The 25,117-nt window shown below is 51.9% G+C and overlaps 1 protein-coding gene across 2 annotated transcripts in view; it reads right to left on the reverse strand.

The window, feature by feature from the left end:
* The window catches only part of LOC105186150 (uncharacterized), a 30,413-nt gene extending 10,193 nt beyond the window's left edge, over positions 1 to 20,220 (reverse strand). Inside the window, exons 1-2 of one of the 2 annotated variants that reach the window (XM_011146180.3) lie at positions 18,101 to 20,220; positions 2,515 to 3,318 (exon numbers count right to left, since the gene is read on the reverse strand). In XM_011146180.3, coding sequence (XP_011144482.2) covers positions 2,515 to 3,318; positions 18,101 to 18,251 — 955 coding nt within the window. In that variant the 5' untranslated portion in view covers positions 18,252 to 20,220. The remainder of the gene's footprint in view (positions 1 to 2,514; positions 3,319 to 18,100) is intronic. The other variant, XM_011146179.3, reaches the window with a different exon arrangement.
* Positions 20,221 to 25,117: the final 4,897 nt, after the last annotated feature.

Genomic DNA, 25,117 nt, shown 5'->3' on the forward strand with positions numbered 1-25,117 from the left:
TCCCACTGCACACTGGACGCGTTCTCAAGTTTGTCAAGATAAAAGCGTTTCGCAATGCTCTCGCCGCCGTTCACCATAATCGGTTTGGCGGTGATTGCCTTGCTTGGAAATTAAATAGCGTTAAATTAACGTTCGAACGATCTATTGGCCAGACAGCGGTCCGTGAGTTCGCTTCGATCCTACGCTTTCTCCGAAAGCAAACCTTCTACGACAACAATAGTCGAATTTGTGTGCGTGTGACTGAAGAATTAAATATAAACTTATCGACCGGACTAAGAAAAAGACATTTCACGAAAGAGAAGCCCGATAGTTTCACGCTTCACCGTCGCAGAAATATTTACAAAAGTACAATTCACTTCAAACGCCGTCCGCTTATGATACACCCCGGGGTTTGCGCTCTCAACTAAAATCTCTATTGTTTCCGCACTTGCGGGCCGCCCCACCTGAGCGTAGATAATAATGTTTTATCTCTCGGTGTGCGACGAGAATGAGCAAACGAAAACGAGCGCTCTAGAAATCTTGTCGGCTTTTCCAAGCTCGTCGAGCACAATGGATCGCCGTGTACGACGCTTCTCCGTCTCTTTTTCCCCTATCTCCCCCACCCTCTCTCTCTCTCTCTCTCTCTTGCACCTCTCCATTCACACCCTCGCCTTTTATCCGAACAGCCACGCGGCCATCCCACCCCGCACATCGGGGCAGGGACGAGAGGCCGCGCGCGTGCATCTCGCAGGCGCGAGACTGTACACAAAGCTGCAAAGTACGGCGCGCCGTTGCATCTGTCTCTCCCGCGCGTGGCTGCTGTCTGTCACCTGTTGTAATTTTACAATCTGCCGTTTCCAGACACTCTCCGCCAAGCACACTGACAAGCTCACCCTCGTGTGCTTTTGAATCTGCCGCGCGCGCGCGCGCGAGAGAGTAGGCGGTATAATTTCACCTCTCCTTCTCTCGCCGCGCGCGACTTCCTCACTTTCACCCCGCGGACGCGGGCGCGGGCGCGCGCGCGCCTTTCGATCTCCTGTCATTCTCGTTAATTAACCTCCCGCACTCGAAGCAATTTTTCTCTCTATAAATACACCGACAACTCGACGGTGCATTCATTCGGCTCGTCCTCCGTGTCGCTCCGCGTCGCCAGTTTCAAAGCGATTTGACACTCGGCGCGAGGCGCCACCGTTCACAAGCCGCGAGTGCCAAGGGTCAACAGGGGTCAAAAGTCTCGAGGGTTGATAAGAGTCGAGGACCTGTCGCGCGAGATTCGTCAGTTGTAGCACGTCGTTGTCTCACGTCGCGCCTTTCATGCGTTATCTCGGCCGATAGCCGAACAACGGCAGATAAAGATGTGTGTATGTGTGTGTGTGGGGATAAACGTGGTTGTGCGGAGAAGAGTGGCAAATTTGTGACGGCGAAGCGCGAGAGGTAGCGCCGGGGCGTCTTTGTAAATTGCAGCGCGATATGCGACGGACACGGGGAAACGGATAACGACGCTTTCTTTCCGCACGTCGATTATCTCTCGACGGTTTACTCGCGTAGACCAGGTGCGGCGTGACGCGCGAGTATTGTTATATTATACACACGTTTATACGTCGCGCCGTCGCCGTCGTCGTCGTCGTCGTCGTCGTCATCGTCGTCATCCGGCATAAGTCGCATATAAAATAAACGCTTTGTCGCGGGGGCGCGCGCGCGCGCGCGACGGCTTCTCGCTCGACACGAAAGCATTTTGTACGGCCGCGGCGCCTTTGTTCGGCCGAGCGATTCAATTCGGACGGGCGTGGTGGAGGTACGAGAAACGACAGATTGTAAGATTGTAGCGCAATAAGCGTAATAAGTACGGTAAAAGGTGACACACGCGGCGACTACGGGAGCGATTCCGCTTTGCGAGGCGGCGCAAGGCGAAGTAATAATTTGTCGTTCTTCCTCTCCTCTTTTTAAGTACACGCTACCTTCGCGGGCGACTCACTCGTTTGTGCGTTGCCTCGCTCGTTCTCGCTCACTCAGCGGAACAAAATTCGACCGATGGGCGTATTCCCGTCGAGCTCTTTACCGTTGCTCGCGATACAACGAAAATATTAAGCAAACACGAGAAAGACCGAAGCGCCGGATGAGTACGCGGTGAGTAAAGTCGCGATCACAGCAACGAAGCGTCGTCGTTCATCAACGGACATCTCGGGTCTCCCACTTGGATTCTCTTGGGCTTCTGACTGTGCGCAGAGAGCAGGTGAACTTTTTACAGATGAAGAACGACACACGGAAAAACATACTCACTTGGTCGAGTGAGGGTCGCGCGATCGGCGAGGGTACTCGAGAGAGGAGACTCGGAGTACGCCAAGCGCGCTCGTCTGATTCTCAAGCTGGAATAACGTCGCACACGCGAGCGTCGTACAAGAGAAACAGGGCTTGGAGTCAGACGGACGCACTTGGCGCTGAAGACGTCGTAATAATATAGCGGGATGTCTTCGCGTCAGCCTCTCTCGAAGTGAGATGGCCCGCCGCGATCTGCGCTATATATAATATACCAACCTGCGATACCGATGAGAGTGTAGGAGAGAATTAATATCGTCGCGAGGTAGGGTGGAATTTTGCATCCTCTCGCCATGGCAGTGACGACAGAGGGGTTAGCGATGGTAGTGCTGGCGGTAGCGGTGCTTCTGGCGGCGGTGGCGGTCCGCACGAGAGGATGGACGGTCGTCGTCGTCGTCGTTGTCGTTGTCGTTATCGTCGTCGACGATGACGACAACGATGACGATGACGTGGTCTCGGCACCGCGGACCTCGACGTTCTCGACATCGAGCCGAGCGTTGACGTCGCTCGACCTGCTGGACCGTCGATCGTAGAACCGCTGGTGCAGACGCGAGTGGAAGCACTCGAGGCACGTGCCCTCGTCGTTATCGTCGTCCTCGTCGTCGTCGTCGTCGTCGTCGTTATCTCCGTCCTCCCTCCTGTCGTCGCCGTCGTCATTGCTGTTGTCGTCTTCGTCGTCGATGTCGGTCCGACGGTGGTATCGCCGACACGACTGTCGGCGATTGTGGCGATGAAGGAGGTGGTGTAGGTGAGGTGGCGAGGAGTGATAGTGGCGCTTGTTGCTGATACCGCTGTCGTCGCAGCAGAATTTGCTCCTCGCCACCGGCGAGCTGATCTCCTCGACTTCTACTCCTCCCACCTCGTGTCCTCTGTCGTTAGCCTCTCTTCCTCCTGCCGCCGCCGCTGCTACTGCTGCTGCTGCTCCTGCTGCTGTCGCTCCTCCTGCTCCTCCGCCTTGCGTCTCCTCGACAGCACGAGCTCCAGCACCTGGGCCGAAACTCCGGCGCACGTGCCGCCGCTTCCCTGAAACCAGATACCCGTCCGGGCGGCCGTTTATAGTGTGTTTTATCTCGGGTGAAGACTTTGGGATCTAGCGCGAAGCACCGGGCCCCCGCGCGCAGCAGGCCGCAGCAGGCAGGCCGCAGCAGGATGGAACGGCTGCTGTGTATGTGCCGTGCCGTAGGAGGGCCCGGATTCAATTTTCAACGTAGAACGCGCTGAGCCCTCAGCGCCAGTTCTGCCCTTACGAGGGCGACGTCTCTCTCCCCCCTCTCCCCTCTCTCTCATTGCTCTATCGTTGCTGATTACCGCGAGCGTCGAGCGGGAAAGAGAGAGAGAGAGAGAGAGAGACTCTGGACGCAACGTTAATCGTGAATTGTCAGGATCGCGAGCGGAGGAGGATCGTCCGGACGATCGCGAGACGAGACGACACGTGTGCCGATAATTGAATAAAACCCCGCGTATGTGCGACCTTTGCACGGCGGCGTGATGTAATCACAGGCGGTGTCGTTTTTCAAAGTCTATTAACGACCTCGTTCCGCCGATAGACACGTAATAACGTGTCTCTCTCCGACGTGTCGCGACGACCGTGCGCGCGCGTACAATGCGGCGAATAAATCGATCTTTTCGCTCGGCTGAGGAAATCGCGGAAAACCGAGGGGCAGAGAGAGAGAGAGAGAGAGAGGAGGGGGAAAAAACGCGAGAGAACGATCGCGAAAACGCGTACGTATCAGCGATTCCGTCAACGTTATTATCGGCTGCTTAATCGGCCGCGATTATCATCGTCGCGCCTTCTTCTCGTCTCTCCGGGGATGCTTATCGCGCTTCCATCGTGATTCATCCTGACTTTAATTTACGATACGTAACGTGCAAACAGCGGATACACCTTGCGCGCGACGTGTCTCCATCGGGATAAAAAGTATCGGCGCGATTTCCACGACAGAGTCGCGGCTGTTACGGCGAGCGCGAGCGAGCGACCGGCCGCGTCAAGTCGTGACGTCAATTGCCGTTCAAATATTCAACCGCGACTAGTCACCGTATCGTGTAGCGATCGACACTTTTCATGTCCGCCCGTCGAGGCTCAATGCCAGATCGAGAGCGATCGCGAGAATGACACACGAGTGGCGTCCCGCGACCGACGTCGCCGTGATCACGTTATAATTGAATCAACGTGAGAAAGACATTCACGCGCGGCGTGTGTCTCTCACCCCCCCCTCTCCCGCCTTGCCTATCGCCAAGGCATTTCTTCTTGCCGATAGCACACACCATGTGTGGTACCTCTCGAGTACTGCAGCGCTTCGCACCGCTCGAGGCCGTGCCTACGTGCCCGTGTCTACGATGATTAATTAGCCGGCAAAATCGGGGAGAGACGGAAGAAAAAGCGCTTCCTGAAAATTGCGACTTGCACTGTCACGCCGCCGCGTTGCGATAGCGACGGTCGCGTTTTTCCGCAGAATTCCGAGTGATTTAGTCAGCGTTCGGCGACTCGGACGACGCGATTGATGTGTGCTTTTCGTATTAGCAGAACTGATAAGCCCACATCCGCGTTGATTTGCTGATACCAAAGTAGGCGCACACCTTTCGGGTACACTAGTCGTTAATCATTTATTAAAGCACACGTCACGCGATATATTTTAAGACTCGTACAACACGCGATTACTCACGTCTCCAAGACCATAAACATGTTTAAAAATAATGGAAAAGCATAGCAGACAAAGTGCACGCACTGGTAGATAAACAGATATTTTTGCTCGCCAAAATTTTCTAAACAATTACGTATATATACACTGAGAAAAAATTGTATTAAAATTAAACAAATATTATATGTATAAAATTATACAAATATTCGTTCGAATACGACTGTGAATATCATTTATTAAAATTAAGCGACTAATTTCTAAAATGAAATACAGAGGTTCTCTCTGAATGTAAATTTTTATTTTGAATCTTAGAAAATAATTGCTTAATTTAAATAAATGTATTCGCAGTCGTATTTGAACAAATGTTTGTTTAATTTTAATACAATTTTGTCTCAGTGTATATTACATAAAATCTTCCGAAGACGATTATTGAACGAAAAGTCAGCTGAAATGCGCTTGGCGACGGATATGTGAAGCCGATCGCGGTGTCTCTTCATCTTCGGTTTTGCCCGTGCAATCCAGCGAGATCTTGAGAGATAAAGATCTGAGTAACACGTCCTCGCGTATATACGGGGAAATACGCGCTTTACGTCATACGTCCGACGTCTTCCTCCCGCAATTCACGATCGGAGGAAGTAGGTGAGACGTTGTCCTAGCCAGCAGAGAGCGGGCTTTAAGTACGACCCACGTGCGTTCCTTCTAATAATTGGCCATTTCCCTGTTGTAGACGTGCGCGTTACACATCCCGAGCGCTCTTCGTCGCTTCAGTCCGCCACGGCGGAGCATAATTCACCACTCGAATCGCGCGAGCCGCCTTAAATTTAGGCTATTTTCTAATTGCACGCTTCTCAGCGCAACGTCCGCTTGTCGAGCGCTAACAAGCGCGGAATCTTTGTCGTGTCCCATTGTTGTATCAAAAAGGATGGCAGAAGGACGCTGAAGGTTTTCGGCGACCGCAGCACCAGACAGAGACTCCCGACAATCGATTTAAGATTCACGCTTCTTGTCCTCCGCCGTTAACTGCTTCTACGTGCTCGGAATATCGATAAGGAAGCTTTTGGAGTAGTTTCCGACGAGATCGATCATTACGGACGACAAAGGTCTCGTCCGGCTCTCGTGGGGATCCGCATTGTCTTCGATTTAGCAGCGCTCGATGGGCGGTTACAGGGATCGCGTGGCAAAAATTTTCAACGGTCCGAGGATGGACAGTGCCGTTGTTGTATATCGTCGGCGCGAGAGGACTGCATGGCGGCCCTTAAGGACATTATATGCATGCGAGAAATCTTGGGCGTGCCTAGTCACGTGTCCTTTGAAAGCTGCAGTTACCGACCAACGAGGAAGAGAGCACGGGGAGAGGGAGAGGAAATTTTCCGGATAGGAAGGGTCCCGAATACCAGCGAGACCGGTCCGGTACCAGCTGCGGCTCGTCTAAACACGGAAATTCATAAATTCGAATATGTTACGTGGACGTGAGAGGCAGAGAAAAAGAAGGAAGGACCTCCCTCCTTCCCTCTCTCTCTCTCTCTCCCTCCCCTCGTTCGTCGCGCTGCACAACGCACAGCGCTCGCGATCCTAGCGAGATGTCCTCGGCGGCGGCCCTTGACACGGCTCTCCTCTTCGAATCGATTCGAAAAATCGAGCCACACGATCGAACCGATGACGAGCGGGTGGGTGTAAGCCAACCAAGTATCACGATCTTCAAGGTGGAAGGCAGCGACGAGCACGCGCAGCCGGTTGTTCCCTGCCAGGTGGCCGATGGATCTGGGCTTCTAACGATACCATCGACAGAAATCGCCAGGTCGGAAATCGTCTATAATCATCATGCGCTTATTATCCCGCTTCTCACGCCGCGCTAACGCTAATCTGCATTTCGACCGATCGATCTTCGAGTCTCCGGTGTCGTTCAGCGAGAACGGCGCCGGACAACCGCGTTCTGCCAAACGCGCGCCGCCGAAGAGAGAGAGAGAGAGAGAGAGAGAGAGAGAGACATCCTCGCGAATCAAGATCCGTCATTCCCGGAGGAAACGGTGTTTATTCCCATCGCTTTCGTTCGGCCCAGCGAGCTTCCTCTCGAGGAAACGAATTATTGCTCGCCACTTCGCTCGCATGTTTTTCCCATCGTTTTTTTGTGACTGTGTTATGTATATACAGCTCTCAATATGTTAATTCACCAGATCCTCCCGCGATATGCGCCTTTAAAGGGCTCGCCCTACGACTGCAATGAATGTCTCTCTTCCTCTTTCGTTCTCGCTCTCTCTCTCTCTCTCTCTCTCCCTCTTTCTCATCGTCTCTATCTCGAGGTAATCGAGACGTATCGAGAGGAGTGGAAGGGTCGAACGAGGCGGCAGTGGCGATCGATGGTACGGATAAAAAAGCGACACGCTCTCGATAATATAATGCCGGACTAGAGCAGGACGTATCTTTTCCACTCGATAGAGCTCGGGGCACGTTCGTATATAGGCGGGGCCAGCGGGTCTAAAGAAGACGGACGGGATCACACATGTCCACCTCGTCCACCTCGGGTATTCATGTCGGTATTCATAGCGAGCAGCTGCCGAATGCACTTCAACGCCATTACCTGCTTTTCGCAACGCTCGCGACTCAACGACCGAGCGTGTCCTGAGCCCCGGCCCTTGCCTGGCCCTGCCCTGGCACGCGCCCGCTTCTTCTACCATCTTCCGCGCGCCTCTCGCCATCGCCGTCGCCGCGTCCTTCGCCTCCTGCGTATCATGTTGCGACGCGATCGTTTAATTAACGTAACGTAGGAGAATGATGATCTGCCTATCTCTCCCTCTCTTTCTTTTTATCGTCATCCTTCGTTTCCCCTGCTTGAGACCGGCTCGACCATTTTTCGTCTAATTTCGCGTTGTTCTCGCTCGGCTCGATGCCGAAATCGTCGTTGAGAGGCGTACCGCGTACGCTGCAGCAGGTATCGCAATGCGAACATGAACACACGAACGCAAATACGGCCGCAGTCGCGTGGAATGCACGATTTCCTTTTGCGAGGCGAGCACGTACGTTGTCGCGTAGCACAACGGTCGCTTTTAATGGCAGATCACCTAGGAAAGCCGTTTTTCTCCCGATGGAATGCCGCGTTTCTGGGCCGCTCATCGCGCGGACAGAATTGTCGCTGGGCGAGAATGAACATTTCAAGCGGCGAGATCGACGACTCGGTTAGCTCTCGTCCGATCTCGCCGCCCAGTCGCGTTTACCGATAACGGGATGAGGAGCTAATCCGAAAACATTCGTTCGCGACGATAAATTGTGCTCTTTCATCAAGCGGAGTCACACCTTTCGCGCGAACGACGCGCCAATTTCGAATACTCGAGAAGCTCGCGGATTGTTGCGCAAGGTGGGCCTCTCTTCGGCTCGTCGTGACGGCGAAGAGACGCCGATCGGGCGGAGAAATGAACGGCGGAATCCGCGAAAATGCAACACGAGCGATATACTCGCATGTATATCGCACGCGGTTGCGTCAATGCCGCAATACAGCGCGGTAATTACTTCCGGATTTCACTGTATTCTCACGCAAATGCTCCCTGCGGCCGACGTTCCAAGTGGAACGCATGCCGCGAGAGAGCACGCCGCCAAAGTCGAGCGAGAGCCTCTCGCGAGCAGCGAGCTACGAGAGTCTATTTATTCGCCGAATTATCTCGCGTCGACACGTATAGCGACCATCGACGGAAGATCGTCGCGCCGCCGCGAAATCGTTCCACAGGCATCTCGCATCTTGTTTGTTCGCGACGTGCTGCGAGATTTTCACTCGATAAGCTATCGACTTATCGACGCGAGGCCGTGAGCGATAAAGAGGACTCGCCGCAGATCGAGGACTCGCGACTACCTCTGTCACGTCTCTCTCTCTCTCTCTCTCTCTCTCTCTCTCTCTCTCTCTCGCATTGTTTTTCCTCTCTTTTCACCGGCGACAACACACTTAGGGCAGGTTGCTCCGATTCCTCGGCGTGTTAACTGACGGTGAGTTAAATCATATGTCTGTCTTTGCCTAAGTTGAAGGAAAAACAAAGACAAACGTATGATTTGACTATCAGTTAACTTAGCAAGAAGTTGGAACAACCGGCCCTTAGGAACGGATACAGTTTCAAAGGCGGCGTCCGTGCGCGATGCTTCTCCGTTGGATTTTTCGCCGGTGTACGCGCCGATATATATATATATATATATATATATATATATATATATATGTAATATTCCAGGCGGATCTGGAGCAGTCGAGTTAACGCGCCTGGGCTATGCAGGCTGAGTATCGTTGGCAGCCGGCACATGGTCCGCATCATGCTTTTCGAAGCCGCAGATGGTTCCTCCTGTGCGCGATTATGGTTTTTTTGTCGAGCGAGCGAGCGAGCGAGCGAGCGCGCGCCGGCGCGGGCGAGCAGGCGGTAAGACACGTGCACTTCTCGATCACTTTTCGTCACAAAATTGATCGGTCCCCCGAAAACGTTCCGCATGCGGCACGCGCGCGACCACGCGGCCCCGGTCTGTCATTTATGCGCTACAAAGTATATAGAGAGAAACAGCCGAGGGTCACACCGGCTGTATCTCGAAGTTACGTGCCGTAATCGCGCGGCGGCTTCTTTATCGCAGCACGGCGACGGCGCTATCGATAGTGCGGCGTATCGTATCGTGCGGATTAAAGAAATATCCGCTCGAGAGTGCTCCGATCACAGGTCGAAAATTGGAGCGGACGAACGAGTCCGCATGGAATGGAAAATGCTCTCGCTGCGATCGGTCGACTTTCGTTTCTCCTCGCGAATGTTCGCTCGGCCGATCGTTCGGAAAGTTTTTCTTCGTGTTGTCGCCGCTAAAGTTCGAAATTCGCTTTGCCGACTCTCGTATCCACGGTGTGCGCCGTCTCTTGGTAACAACGTTGCGTTCATTCTCGTTTAACACGCGACTTGGGATCGTTCTCGATCCGCCACGCGCGTTTTAATAGCTCGCAGCCGATCGCTCAAACTCGACCGGCCGCGGCCGGCATCGGTAACATCAAAAAGTGCCGCTAATAATGATAGTAATTTATGGCCGGTAGAAGCAGCACTCTTTTCTAAGTATTTCAATGCTCATCACAGGGCGGAGGGTAATTGTTCCGGCCGGAGAGCGAGCGAGCCCGAGGAACCAAAACTGACAAACAGGAGCATTATTGGACGAGACTTCGGTCGGTCTGCCACAATAACGACGACGACGGGGAGGAGGCAGCTGCGGTACGCGCAGCTCGAGTAAGATGCCTCGTTGATGTGGGTATAACTCGTCCATAGTTTCCGTCTCGCCTATTTCCTACAATGCGAGCCACCGAACACGGTGGCGATAGGAAGCCACTGCTTCGAGCACCACGAGTCAGTCCCGCGTCGCGATCGTCCTGTCGAGATGTTCCTCGCATCCTCGGGAATTGCATCGTCGTTCCATTAAATTCTTCATCGCCCACTCGCTCTTCTCCCTCGGAATAAACTTCATTTCGGATCAAGTAACGAGAGGACGGGAATTTACCTCCTCTCGGTAAACATGGCTGCGTTAAGCCGTCAAGCTGTGTAATTTTCGTCAAAAGGAGAGGAGTGATCCGTCGATAAATTATACTTGTTTTCTTTTTTCTCTCCGTGCGAGGGACTTGAGCAGAAGGACGAACGGACGAGAAAAATTGCCGAAAGGTTCGGTCGGTTGGAGGATATATATACATGTATATGTGTGTGTGTGTGTGTCTGCTAGTAGTGGATATTACCGCGGGACAATCGGCCTGAAATAATTGGACGGCGGAAAGATTAAAGAGAACTACCGGTGAGCCTGACTCCGCTGAGCGGACCGAGCGGAACGTAGGCGGTGTTGTCCCGACCTCCCCGAAGTTTTGCAGCTTTCCACGTCAAATTCCAGACCCGATTGTCCCGCGTAACAAAGAGATTTATGGTTTCACGGTTGTCCGAAACCTCATTTGTTGCTTCGATTTCCCCTTCGCGCTGCTCCCTTTCTGAATTCGAGTCACTTGTTTACACTTCTACTAGATTAGTTAATCGCTTGAGACGCCGCAGGGTTTTTCTTTAGAAATATTCGACATTTTCGGACGCTGGGTCGTGCACTTTTGTCGGCAAAGAGAGAGAGAGAGAGAGAGAGAGAGAGAGAGAGAGAGAGAGAGAGAGAGAGAGAGAGAGATATTCGCGATTTCACGCTCCTACGACGTCCCATTTGTCACTTCGATCTTCATTTCACGTCTCTTCTTATCGCGTTAGCTGTTTTACACCTCGTGCGCGATCTTTTGTTTGCGACACACCGCTGTCGAAGATGTCTCTTCTTCGAGGAACGTTTATTAACACGTTTCTTAACGCGCAACTGCATTTTTCTGGACGACGATGCCACGCGATTATTATCGCATTAATCTTGATTTACTCCCTATTAATCATAATAACGGAGCGCGGTTCTTTGTGCTCCAGTTGACTAGTAATCATCGATTTCTCAGGTCGATCGTGAAGAGGCGGGGCTCCTCCTTTACCCCCCACAACGCGCGCGCGCGGGCTGTTACACGTGAAAAAGCGAATACATTAGTCGTTAGCACGATAGATCCGAGCCGCAGACAAGGAAAATTTACGGACGGCTGACGTTGCACGCAGGGCGTTATTGATCCGTAACGGAAACAAACGGTACACACCATTGTAATTAAATAATCCTCACATGGCGGGAGAATCGTCGCGTCGCGCCTCGCGCACGCTCCTTCGCTTTTCACTTCTAACTGCAATCGCGACGGCTCGCGACTTGCCGTTTTGCAAATTCCTCGCGACTTTTCCGCCAGCTCGGTCGCGTGACGCAAACGCATTAAAACGCTTCTCTCTCTCCGCCTGCCAGGCAGGCAGATTTAATTAACGCTCTACAAGTGTGCAGGATTTTGCGAGCGCGAAAACGTTGTTTTCCCTTTGAACTTCCCCGATGGAAAATGTGCTCGGACTGACGAATGTGTCCGATCGCGCGCGCATTCGTGAGACGTTGAGACGAGAAAGTCGCCCCATTAGGACCATACAGGGGGGGCCGTGCCAAATATCGATTCTCGGTAAAATCGAAACGGATACGGAAGCCCGAGGAATGTTGGAATTTTCTAGCCGGCGTGCGGGTGAAACGAAGAGCCGACCCGGCTTGGAGAGAATCGGACACGCGCCACGACAGATTCGGCAAAGTGAGCGCGCGACACGTGGTGGACACGCAGGAGCTGTGCGTGCGTCTCAAATGCCCGATCCCGATCGAATGGTAACGTGAAAGAATGTTTTTTCGTACGCGTCGCGTTTCCCCGACATCCCCCCCCCCCCGGTCGACAAACGTTAACGTTCATCGGTGGAAGTTAACATTTCGCCGGACGAGATCGGCCGCGCCGCGTTGCCTCGCAAGAGACGTCGCGCGCGCGGTCGATAAGTGGCGGCTCGCCATAAACGGGGAGAGAAATATCGCGGAGTGATATTGCCGTGTTGTAAGCCGAGTTTACGGATAGAGCATAGCGCGCGCGAGGGGCGAAACGAGCCGAGACGGCTCGAGCCGAACGGTTGGCCTCTTAAGGAGGGAGTAAAGAGGCAGGCAGGGGGTGGTCCCGTCCTGCGCTACACCACGAAACACCTGGCTCCTCTACGTCTGTCCCGTCGTCTCTCGCCCTCGTCGTCTCGTGCCTCCCGATCTTTGTCATATTATCCCAAACTGTGTGCACCGGTACGCACCCCCCCCCCTTCGTCGCCGCTGTCGCTGTCGCTCTGCCGCCGCAGAGCGTTTCGCCGCCGCCGCCGCCGCCGCGCACGTCAAGCGGCTCGTTATGCACCGCTACCGACAAAATATCTATATCCGACGCTGGCTACTCCCATTAATCCGGCTGACCGGGTAGGATAGTGGTCACCGGTCGGATCGGATCCGCATTTTCTGCTCATTGTACCCGGGTGTCGGCGATGTCGCGCCCTCTCGGGCTCTTCCCGCGCCGCAAGGAGGGAAGCGCGCCGTCGGCGCGGAGGACGGGTGATTTTTCTTTTCATTTTCGATCTCCTCTCTTCCTGCGATTTTTCCCTTTTTCTCTTCTTTGCAATGTTTTTCTTTGCTCTCACGTCGTTCGATCGAGCAGCGCGCGCTGCTGCGACGCGACGTCAGTGCGCGAGTAAACAAAAAAATAAATCCTGTTTGACATTGGAATGCGAAGATTACAGCGTGGCTATGTAACATGTCGGGAAAAATCCTTCGATTGCGATTCCGGCTCTGCAGGACTGCGTCTCAGCCAGCCACAATCGCGTTCGCCCCGCGCGTGGCGCGCGGAGGACGATGCCTGGCACCGTTTCGTCGTCGAGCAGTCGGAAAATCCTGCATCGCGCCGGATCAAACGCGAAAGCGATCGCGCGCGCCGCCGATTCCCGATTATATACTGTTACTTACAGGTTATAGCCCTCGCGGGTTGACATGCATATAAATGTGTAGGCGCAGCTCCTTCGCGAGACGAGCGTTTGATGAAATCGAGATCTGTCACGCGATGTTCCGCGAGGATCCTTCAAACGGCAAAAGCATGCAAAAATGCGCGCATACGCGTCTCCGTTCATTTATTTATCCGCACGCGCGCCGCGGAGAGCGGCCCGTCGACGACGATTAAAATCTCCGTGCAATCCTCGACGGCGCGAGCCTGAACGATTAGGCATCGGAGTGACGCGACTTGCAAATTACGCAAGAATACGCAAGCGCCGCTCAGATGCGATATTTATCGTAATCGTTTCCGATTGCACGTTTCTCAAATCCCCGCGCGCCTTGCCGCGCGAAACAATTCCTCGCCTTGTGTGTGGTGTGTCCTTTCACGATTATCTCGGTTTGAAGGATGACACGGAGGCGGAGAGAAAGGAACGACATCCGCGTCGTTTTTGACACCACCTTTCAAAGGTGCGATGATCCACGCGGAATCCGAAAATGTGGAGCTGAGTCATACACGACTTCCGCTCGTCTTCCTCGCTTGAAATTGTTTTCTCGTTGCACGAAACTTTCGACAATGAGGCCTGAGGGGGCCCGTGCGTTTATTAATGACGACTCGCGACTCTCTGTGCCGACTGACGCAAGCTTGTCGTCGTGACTCTTTCGGCTTTGGGAAAATTCAATATTTGCTATTTCCGTTGGAAGTTGTTTGTGACTCAACTCGACAAATGCGTCATGCGGTCGAGTCCGCATCGTGCGATTTTACCGCATCAAATTGAGGATACACGGGGCGAATTAGCGTAAATTCATCGTTGCGCGTTGCAGGTGTACGCGGTGCATATATCTAGCGACGCTGTTATAGACCATCGCGCACGAAACGGAATCGATTGGCGAAAAACGGAGCTTCTGCTGCACCTTGCTAAGTGGAGTGCTCGCGCGTATCAATCTTCAACTAACACGCCGATCAAATTGGCCTGCGGATCGGTCGAGTTGGAATGACGGAGGGAATCAGGTGCACGACGATAAATGCGGCCTTCGAAGAGTTCATCGTTTTCGAGTTAACAACGAAAAATGCATTACCTCGAACCAACGTATCGCGAATTTGGAGGAAGTCTGAGATAGGAAATGCAAAAGAAGCGAAATTCACAATGATCAATCAAAATACTTTTTCCTGAACATCAACGAAAAGATTAGAGCGATTTGTCTCTCGATTGAAAATCGAACGCGATTCATTATTTTTAATGACGAGTACACATTAGACTAGGTCGTCGTTGAGAAAGTCGCAAAAGCAACCTTTCATAAACCAATATTCGTTTTGTTTCTAAAAAAGAACGATGTAACAAAAAAATGGCAGGCACGTTAATCGTCGGACTGACTAAATGAATATTCAAGTGTGATTTCGTTGTAATTTAGTCTGATGAAAGGAACAGGGACTGTAGTAACGGACTGTTTGACGGCAATATTATTGCCTCAAAGTCACAAGAGAGCACACGGTGCTATAAACAAACGGGATCGGATGAAAAATATAAATATACAGATGTGTGATTTGAAAATTATGCGTCGTTAGAGAGAGAGAGAGAGAGAGAGAGAGAGAGAGAGAGAGAGAGAGAGAGAGAGAGAGAGAGAGAGAGAGAGAAAGTTAAAAGGAACAGCCAGAGGGAGGAACGAAAGAGAGAAGGCAGGTGAGAAGAGGGAAGTTTCGAAGGAGTAAGCATAGATGACGAGATGTTCTCTCCGCTCGCCGTCCAAAGGACTTAATAATAACGGTACTCATTGTTGTGTCGGTACAACAGTCCCACGTCTAACATCTATTTAGAAATAGGCGTTACGTCCTCATTGCTGCGTGCGGCCGATGCGACGCTACGTGGCACACGGTGACTTTTCAAAGATTTATTTCCTCATTTCCCACTCCTTATGTGTCGCCAGACGTTTTCCAGCGGAAATAATCGCGCGTCGAGACGGGAATCGTCCAAGTGCCACGCGGAGATGGAAACGGATTCACGCGTTTAAGTTTCGTGTGTCGAACGATCTAACCTGGTGAATCGATTTTGTGATTTATCTCGTATAATTTCGATAAACGTGATTTCCGTCTCGCGATTTTGGTAAATTGTTTTTATCAATCGATCGCTTGATATTACAAATCAAAAAGCCTACATTACACGTTCTATACGTGTGCAATATAATTCGTGTTATCGGGGCAGTTTGAAAGTGTAAAATTTCCAACGACTGTCAGTGCTAATAAATAAAGTTTTATGTCTCCTGTAAGTGTGCTGCAGATTTTACTCCGTGTTATGATACATTTAAGAACTGATAGTAATGAAGAACGACATGTACAGGTATTTAAACTTGAGCCTCACTGCAGCTCTTGATACGTTTCAAGAACACGGATTAATTTCTAACTCAAATAAAAGATAACATTAGACGACAGATAGCGCGATAGTAGATACGACTAGATAGACGATTTTCTCTTCGAAACTGCAAAATAATTTCATTCCTCGAGGTAGTGTAAAAGAGCGTCTACTTGCTAAATCTCATTTCGTCCAACGAATAGTCTCATTTAACGCCGATTGATTTCGACCGCCGAGCGTTTTTTTGACTCATTCATCAATCAATTTTCGTACATATCATGCGTAATCATTTTTCAATCTTCCCGATACTTTTTAATATGACGTAAGCATAGAGTACGTGAAAATAAATTTTATCATTTATAGCGTACGTTCATTCCAAGTTCCATAGAATGATAATTATCTCCATCAGAAGGAAAAAAGCTCTCGGAGCTTACTCCGTAAGTCCTAAAGATAAAACTGTAAATGTTTTAATAAGAATAGTCGCTAGTCCGCGGATTATTTGTATCAGCCGAGGACAGCGAGGCATATACAGATGTGAGTTGTATTATAGAATATCGTCGCGTGCAAAAATAGTTTGCGACACGACGCGCGTAATGTTCATTCCAACGCGATGATTTAATTCGATCGACGAAAAGCAAGCGCGGTCGGCGGAATCGGTCGATTCGTTCGCGTACGACGACGCGATCACCGCCGGCGATGTCTCGTTCATTTGGCAATTCGTTCGTTTTCCGAGAAACGTCTAATTGCCATCGAGTGACGAACAAAGGAAGTTCGATCGCAACGAAATTCGGCAAAGTAATTTTTCTACGAGCGTGACAACCGCTACGGCGGCGCGAACTGAGGGATTAGTAAAGTGACGGGGAATCACGATTAATCTCACGCGTATGTTTTACGGGCGCTTTCACCGAGTTTCAACAAACTCTTTTCCGGCGATCGCGAGTGCAGCAGCGCGCGTTCACGATCGCTCTTCAATAATGAACTTCGTGAAAAAGAGGAGCGCGCGAGCGCGATGACAGCTCGCGGAAAATCATCGACCATTCCTCCATTCGTGCTCTGCCAATTGATTCACTCTCTCTCTCTCTCTCTCTCTCTCTCTCTCTCTCTCTCTCTCTCTCTCTCTCTCTCTCTCTCTTTCTCTGCCTTTTCGTTTTCACGTAGACCATATATCGTCTAAGGAATATTTATAAACGTCACACGACGAAGCCTGTTCCGTTTCATCGATGGGAAGGAAGGAAAGCGGGGCGGAATCGACGGGACTCGAGAAAGCCGGAGTGCGCTCGTTCTCCCGATGTCCGCATGCGACTCGACTCTGTTTTACGTTCAGAAGTGTCGTTTTATTACTACGTTTCTATTCGTGCGATCGCACGAGCGAGCGCCGCACGAGAACAGAACGACGTGTCGCGTCGCGTCCCGTCGCGGATATCCGACGACTGACGACGAAGAGGTCTCCGAGGGAAAAAATGATCGCACCACGTATGCGAACGCCGTCTCTCTCTCTCTCTCTCTTTCTCTCTCTTTTTCTCTGTCCCTCTGTTTCTGCGCGAGCTCTCTTCGGAGTCTACGTTCTTGTCCCTTTTATTCTGTCTACGTCGCTCGCACGTACGTTTACACTTAACGGCACGTCGAGACAGACAGAAAGAGAGAGAGAGAGAGAGAGAGAGAGAGAGAGAGAGAGAGGGAGGGAGGGAGAGAGAGAGAGAGACCGACTGGCGTACCGAAAATTCGGCGGCGAATTCGCGATTCACCGCGTGCCGTATTCCTGGCCGCCGCGCCGGTCGGCGATCCTTAAAAAACGTTAACGCTCGCGAGAGCGACGGAGACAAAGATAGTCGAGTAGAGATCGAAATACGTCCCTCCTATTTCCGCGACATGCAATGCAACGTAGAGCGTAGAAATAATACATGGGTTTCGCCCGTAAACGAGAGCGAGTCCTAGATCGTGCAATTTTCTCAGCTGTGTGTTTTTCCAGCTGATGTCGGAAGAGCGGACACGTCGATCCGACGACGCTTGTTTCTCGCGAGATCGAGCACCGACTCGATCGTGTCCAACGGTGAGAAACATCCCAATAAACTAAAGACTCGAGATAGAGAGAGAGAGAAAGAGAGAGAGAGAGAGAGAGAGAGAGAGAGAGAGAGAAGAAAAACGAAGTGAAATTCGTGAAAGATAATTCACGGCAATAAAATTCCGAGCACGCGACAGATCGTCTGCACCTTCGCCGTCGCGCGACGGGATGCGAGGAGAGAGAGAAAAAAAGGACACCGTCTCGACTGGTCTCGAGCGGAAACGTCCGATGCGTCAAACTGTCGCGACACGAGGGCCACGACACGGCTAACGCGCGCGTCTCGCCGAACTCTAAATTCGCGCGAGCGGTGCGGATGTACTCGTGCAATAATAGCGATGTCTCGCGCTAACCTGAAAGCCTGTCGATGAAACGTAGCATGCCAGTGTTGGAGGACACGCAGGGAATCGCCGCCGCCGCCGCCGCCGCCGCCGCCACCGCCGCCGTCGTCGTCGTCGTCGTCGTGACCGATCCAGCGACCAGAATTCCACCGGCGATCGGCATTTGTGTTTTTCTCCCGCTTTTCCTCGGATTCCCCAGCCAGCTCGCACCGTCGTCGTCGTCGTCGTCGCCGTCGTCGTCGTCGTCGTCGTCGTCGCCGTCGCCGTCGTCGTCTCACCCTCTTTCCTTATTTTTTTTCTCCCTCGCTCTCCCTCTCCCTGTTCCCCTCTCTGTCTCTCTTCCTCTTGCGTTTCTCTCCCTCCACGTCGTCCTCGTTCGCCGAGCGGCGGGCAGCGCGCGAGCAAGATGGGAACGGGCGTGCACGTAGAAGCGAGATGGTGCACCCCGCGCGCCGTAGCCGGGGGAGTGGGAGGTGCGGTGACGCGGTGTCGGTGCCTAACCTAATCTCTCCCGTCCGTCCTCCTCCTCCTCCTCCTCCTCCTCCTCCTCCTCCTCCTCCTCCTCCGTCTCTTCCTCCTCCACCTTCCTCGTGGCAGATACACACGGAAAGATTCACGCCCGATCGCGCCTCAGTCCACGGCACACGCGGAACTCTCCATTATCCGGCAATTTTTCTACGCTCCCCGCCGCCGATCCGATCTGATCCGATCCGCTCCGCTCCGGCACGCACGGCACACTCGGCCGCGCCGACTCGCGGCTCTCTCGCGTATCGCACGCGCGCACCTCTGCGCGTACCTCACGTACGTGGTACGCGCGTGTCGCGCCAGTGAAAACTCCGCGCTAGCGAACGGAGCGGTCTCGCGAGAGCGAGAAAGAGCCACGCGACTCTTGCGAGTCGCGACTGCTTGAACGGAGACAGCGCGACCGAGTGGACGCCTACCACCCGCCCGCGCGAGACTGTCTGTCTATCTGTCTCTCTCTCTCTCTTTTCGATCTCGCCAGGCCACTCTGACACACGTTGACACACGCCGACGATGGGCACGCGCGCACTCACTTGTCCCACTGACGTTCCAGATGCACGCACTCGGCGGCGGCAGTTTGTGGCGCTGAAGGGAATTACGAACGGCAGTGCTTTGACACTGTTACTTCCGAATGGCGCTCGCTACCGAGCGACGAGCGCCTATTCTTCTCTTTTCCGCTTTCTTCCTCTTTTCCACTTTTTTTTTTCCACTCCCTCTCGTTCTCTCTAGTGTCTACCTCCTCCTGTATCGCGTCGCGACGGACGTAGGTACGTACGTACGTCCGTGCGTGCGTGAGCGTTACCGCGATCTCTCGCAGCACACGTTGCCTCTCTTTCTCTCTCTCTCTCTCTCTCTCTCTCTCTCCCTCTCGACCGTTCTTCCTTCCGCGATCACACAGCGGCGATCCCTTTTTTTCCTGTCGCTCGCTCACGAGATATCCCTCCGCTCCGCTTCTTCCTGGAACTCGGCACGCCGCTATTCCACCGCCTTTCGTTTGGAAAGAACGCGACGCGAGAAGAAGGAACATTCGTATACGTGCACAGCCCGGTCGAACTTGGCTGTTGCTGTTGCTGTTGTTGTTGCTGCTGCTGCTGCTCCCGTTGGCAGCAACGGCGATATCGCATTAAACAGCTACGTTGTCATCGCACCGTCGTTACTGTTACCTCGCTCGTACTGGTCGTTGCCGACGACGCTGTCAAATCTGTCATCGTGGTAACAACCTATCGTCGCAGCGCAAGCAGCGAGAGAGAGAAAGAGAGAGAGAGAGAGACTCCGAACCGCGTTGTGCGTGCGTCTTCTCTCTGCGGGCCCCGACGGGCCCTCCGCGGACGGTTATGAAGCAGCGACCCGCACTGTCGGACACGAACTACGACCGACTACGAAGGAACTGTCGTAGTCGAGCGGCGACTGCATCGGCTCCTGCACTCCCGAGCGAGTCTGCGACGTTGTCACGTCACTCGCCAGCACCCCCATTGGCCGGACGCTCGCCCACTGACAGTTGCTGCGCTCTCCAGCTGGCACGTGATCTCGCGTTCTGTTCGATCCGCGAGACGGCGGCGCGATAGGTCGCGCGCTCCCAATAGGTCTCGCCCCGCCGCGCCGCTCTCGCGAGAGCCGCGACTGTCACACAGGCGAAAGTCGACCCCAAGTCCGTAGCTCCGCGCTCAAGCGGCGTGTGTGCAAGCGCGAGTGTTAGCCCGCGGCGGCGTTGCCGTCTCGCTTTCGCGCCGCGCCGCGCCGCGACCGGTATATGTCGCTACATGCCACCGTCGCGCCGCGCCGCGCCGCGCCGGCACTCGCCGCGGCCGTCAGTCACGTCCAGCCATGGCTGTTACGCCATTGTTTGCGGCGCGTTATTCTCCTTACTGTCGCGAGCATCTTTCTCGAGACGAATCTGACAGCCGGAGCCGTCGACGGCTCTCGCCGTCTCGCGGGAATTGCTCGACGCTCGTCGGTCGCGATCAAATTTGAAGTATCGACAGAGACAGAGACAGAGAGAGAGAGAGAGAGAGAGAGAGAGAGAGAAAGAGAGCGAACGCGATTGTATTTATGGGGGAGCGTCGACGCGAGAAAATTTGACGCGACCTTTATTCCGTCCGCTCGCTTTTACCTTTCGTTCTCTCGGAGCAAACGGCTTTTCCTTCCGTCTCCTTTACAATTCTTTCTCCTCGGCGAGCGCGTCGAGCTTGGGGAAGGTTAACGCAAAGCGTCGGCGGGTACAGGTATATCGCTATATCCGAGTATACACGCGCTGAAACGCAGAATGATATCTCGTGAGAAAATGTTAATTACCGCCCGGAAGCGGCGGAGAGTTCGCGCGACGAAACGACGTCGCCGAAGCGTCGCTAAAGCGCGTATGCGCAGATGGGGAGAAACGCGGGATAGAATCTCGTCGGATGAACGGATTAAACGTATGAATGAGACTAGAAAATGTTCATTCATGCCCGCGTATATGTATTTCAAGAACGGCTACGCGCCGGCGCGGCAAAATACGCCGTGCGTGCGTGCATGCGTGCGTGCGTGCGTGCATGCGAGTATGTACGCACGCGTATATATATATATATATATATATATACATGTTTCGAGAAACTGGAACAGCGTTTTTTCGAGCGTCGAGCGCACGAAGCGCTCGATTAAACGAAACGTGGCATATGGCGAGCCGAATTATGCAACAAAAATACACACCGCTCGAAATACCCGAATGCCGCGTCTATTGTGCGTGTGCATGTGCAATCCGTGTATCTTTTCGTGTAATCACACGACTTCTGCCTCCGACGGCTTTTCACGAGCTCGCGCACGCTTTGTTGACTTTTATTCACCGCCGACGCGATCGCGTCCGTTTTGAAAGAGGATGATTTGTTCTCGCGCGAGCCACGTGACTTGTACTTTATGCAAATAAATTCACCTTTAAAGTACCATGCGTGCGCTGTGAATATTTTTCAAACGATCCCAACGCGTCGCCATTATACTTCGCGTATACGAGGGACTTGAGATTTTGTTTCAAGTTTCTCCACCTCTCCTCATGCATATTCCACAGAGCAAGTACGAAGAATACTACATTGAGTTAATTCGATACTCACCTAAGCAGAGCGCGACTAACAAATGCCAATGCTAATTGTTCCACAGACTAATAATAAATGCATCTTTACGTGCGGCTGCTTTTCCGTTAGACGACATCTTGGATTTTTTAACTCGAGCGTCGCACTGTTGCATCTTGGCGCCATCTGTCGGGGAGAAACGCGAACCCTATGCGATGAACATCTCATGAGAAACTGTTCGCGAATCTAAAGCCTTTCCTTTGCTTCGTGAATATAAATAGTTGTGTAAATGTTTTATCAAAATTAATAATTGTATGGTTGGTGTAATTGCATATTGCGAAAGTTCCTTATCGGCTTACATCTGTACGCACGAATGCAAATTATGCTGAAACATTGCGGAAAGGCACGCGTCATCCGTCGTCGGTAAAGGAATACCGATAGCGAAGATATGGACCCCCAAATCTGCTCCATTCAAATCCCAAATCAGCCGTGATTAATTTGAAATAATTATTCTCAGTCGTGCATCATCGAATGATCTCCGCACGCGAAGTTTCGTATTCTCCAGGTAAAGATCTAACAGTTTCGCGTAAATCTACGCGATATACACAATCAATTACGACGTGTATTTGAGTTTAATGCAGTGTTCTTATTCTTCAGTTGTAACAACGTGTGCGCGTGCAACACTCACGTGTACACTGATGTACGCACGCTGATGATAGCGCATGTGTACTGTATCGATCGCATTGTCCCTCTGACCGTGAAGAAAATGTGTTTCCTAAATGTACAATGTCCTATTAATCCGCAATAAATCATACACGCATACATACATACACATACACTATGCCTGACAATGAGTAATAGATGCGACGGTCGATTACGTGACGAGGTACACGCGACGAATTGTCGCTCGGGTCATCTGAATAAAGGGGAAAGTTCGGGGAGCCGTTCGCCGCGCGATTGGCTCTCGCGGCGTTATTGACAAAAACATTTTATCAGAGTCATCCGTCGTTCACACAATAGCGTCATAGTAGCGTCGTTTCGACTTCGGAGCGATCTAAAAATAGTGACGAGGACTATTGAAGCATCCCGCCACCGCCACCACCGCCGCCGCCGCCGCCGCCGCACCTGTCGCGCGGTTCGCCGTCCGTCGTCCAAACATCTGCGATTCCATCGCAGTGCGATCTTGATTCGAGGCGTCATTATTCCCCGCGACCGCGCATCGCCGAGCCGCTGCTTCCTCAAGCATGGAAATTAATCAACCTCGGAGCGCGATCGCGCCGATATCTTCGACAACGACCACCACCGCGACGCTGACTTCGGCTTCAACTTCGTTCGAGCACGTTCCACACGAACGCGAACTGATTTCGCGCGCCGTAACTTCGCGCTGTGGCGGCGCGTTATCGCGTACGTAGGAGCCGGAGAAACGAGCGGACTTTTTGACGCGAAACGCTCTCGGCTAGACGGAGGAGAAATTGTTTCATCGCGGCGTGTGTCGTGGGCGTGTTGGGATAATTCGATGCATCGACGCTAGAAGAGATCGATGAAAACAGAAGCGAACAAAGAGATGCTAGACCATCGAGAAAAAGTAATTTCAGAACAAGCGGAATCATGTAAATTTTAGAGGACTTTACTCTTAGTATACACGGCTTCAAGAGGATTGGCTCTCTAGGTTAGCTTAAGATTAAGAGGAAAATATTTTTTTTTGTAAACACATTATTCTTAAATTATATGTTGTATGTGTAATGCAAATCTTATTGATTTTAATATAAATTTCTTCTTATACGCAGATAATTTAATCTTTTTTTAAGAGGATTATTATTTATAAATCAACATATTCCTCTTCATATGAGAGGAAAATTAATTTATATAAGAGGAAATCCTCTTGAGAAATAAGAGGAAAACAGTTGGAATAATATCTGATAAATTTTAAATAGATGAATGATTCACTTTTTAATCGCTTTATCGAGGGAGGAATTCTTTTCCTGTAAAAGGCTTTGCTTAGAATATGATGCTATGAGAAAAATCAAACTTTACAAATAGAATACTTTCTTCTTTGAATGACGAATAAAATAGGAATAAATGGATGAGTCGGCGCTTCTCAATTTTTTCTTCCACCTTTCCGCTTTTTCCTCATTTTCCACCCGATTCCACCTCATTTTCTCCGAGTTCCGACCAGTTATTCTCCACAAAAGTGGGCTCACGCGTTGGATCGTACACTTCTGCATTATTGAGTTCGCGCTGCGGAAGAATTACGGCATTGCATTTTTCGTGCGGCAGCCCCTGGGATGTCGACACGGCCGATGCAGTTTATTATCGATCAGCAGTTTCCGGAGTTTTCAGCGAACGAGCGATTTACAATTACCTTCGGTAATGATACGATACATATACGAGTGGACCAACAATAATTCATTCGGTCTTGTGTGACCTCGCGGAATGTCACGGAGTTTGCTTTCGTTCAGCTAACGACACCAACGACGGAGGAACCGTTTAAATAATCCACGCTGACTCGTCATTTTCGTGGCGTACGGCACCTTCGCCCACGAGGTCGATTGTCCCTACAGCGTCCTGTTCATGCGATGTCACGTCATTATGTCAGGCTATCGTATCGGCAGCGGAACGCAAGTGAAGTCGGGACGAGTCGGAGCGGTAATAGTTGTTGCTGCCATTCGTTATTATGCAGCAGGCAGCTAATCGATAACATGCGTATCGATCATTTTGTTGTAGCATACGTAAGCCTAATACCGTTGTTACATTATTTGTTGAGGCATACTTCGAGTCGAGCTGACGTTTATTAAGAAGAAGCGGACTCATGCTTTTTGCGGCGGGTTTGATGACGAGCCGCTTTCGTCGCGATCAGCAAATCGTCGTCATAGTAATGCAGCGGTCGCTGTTTAATCTCGTAGCCCGCGGTGCATCTCACAGATGCAATCTGAGATCAACTCATCTCAGTTCGTTATCTCCCTCATCGATCTCTCGCAACCGCTCGTCTGAGAGCGCGAGATGGAGCGTTCGCGCTCGATCGCGATCTGTGTAATCTCTAATCATAAAAATATGACGGACGAACAATACATAAAGTATACGCGATAAAAGAAAGCCCGAACAGGAAAATCGCATCGCGTCGAAGCGCGACGCGAACACGTCGTGAAGCGATATGCGACCGAAAATCAGCCGCTTTTTCGCTGTCAAACGTGCGGGCTGGACGTTGGCATTGACGGTTGCTTGTACACGCGACTTTATGAGCCGCGCGATAAATCGATGGCCCGACGGCCCGATAGTCGGTGTCGGACGGCAGGACGTCTACGATGACGACGACAGCGAGTCCGCGTTTACACACAGACAAATATGTAGGCTCATCGCGAAGAAGAGGGAACCCGCGATTCGACCGGTGCCGGTCTAATATTCATAAGCGATTCGTCGTGTGTCTCCTCCGGCCATCGGCGCAGGCGTGACTTCGTCGTCGTCGTCGTCG

This window comes from Harpegnathos saltator, unplaced genomic scaffold, assembly GCF_003227715.2.
Source record: "Harpegnathos saltator strain DR-91 unplaced genomic scaffold, Hsal_v8.6 scaffold240, whole genome shotgun sequence".
In the NCBI taxonomy this organism is placed as follows: domain Eukaryota; kingdom Metazoa; phylum Arthropoda; class Insecta; order Hymenoptera; family Formicidae; genus Harpegnathos; species Harpegnathos saltator.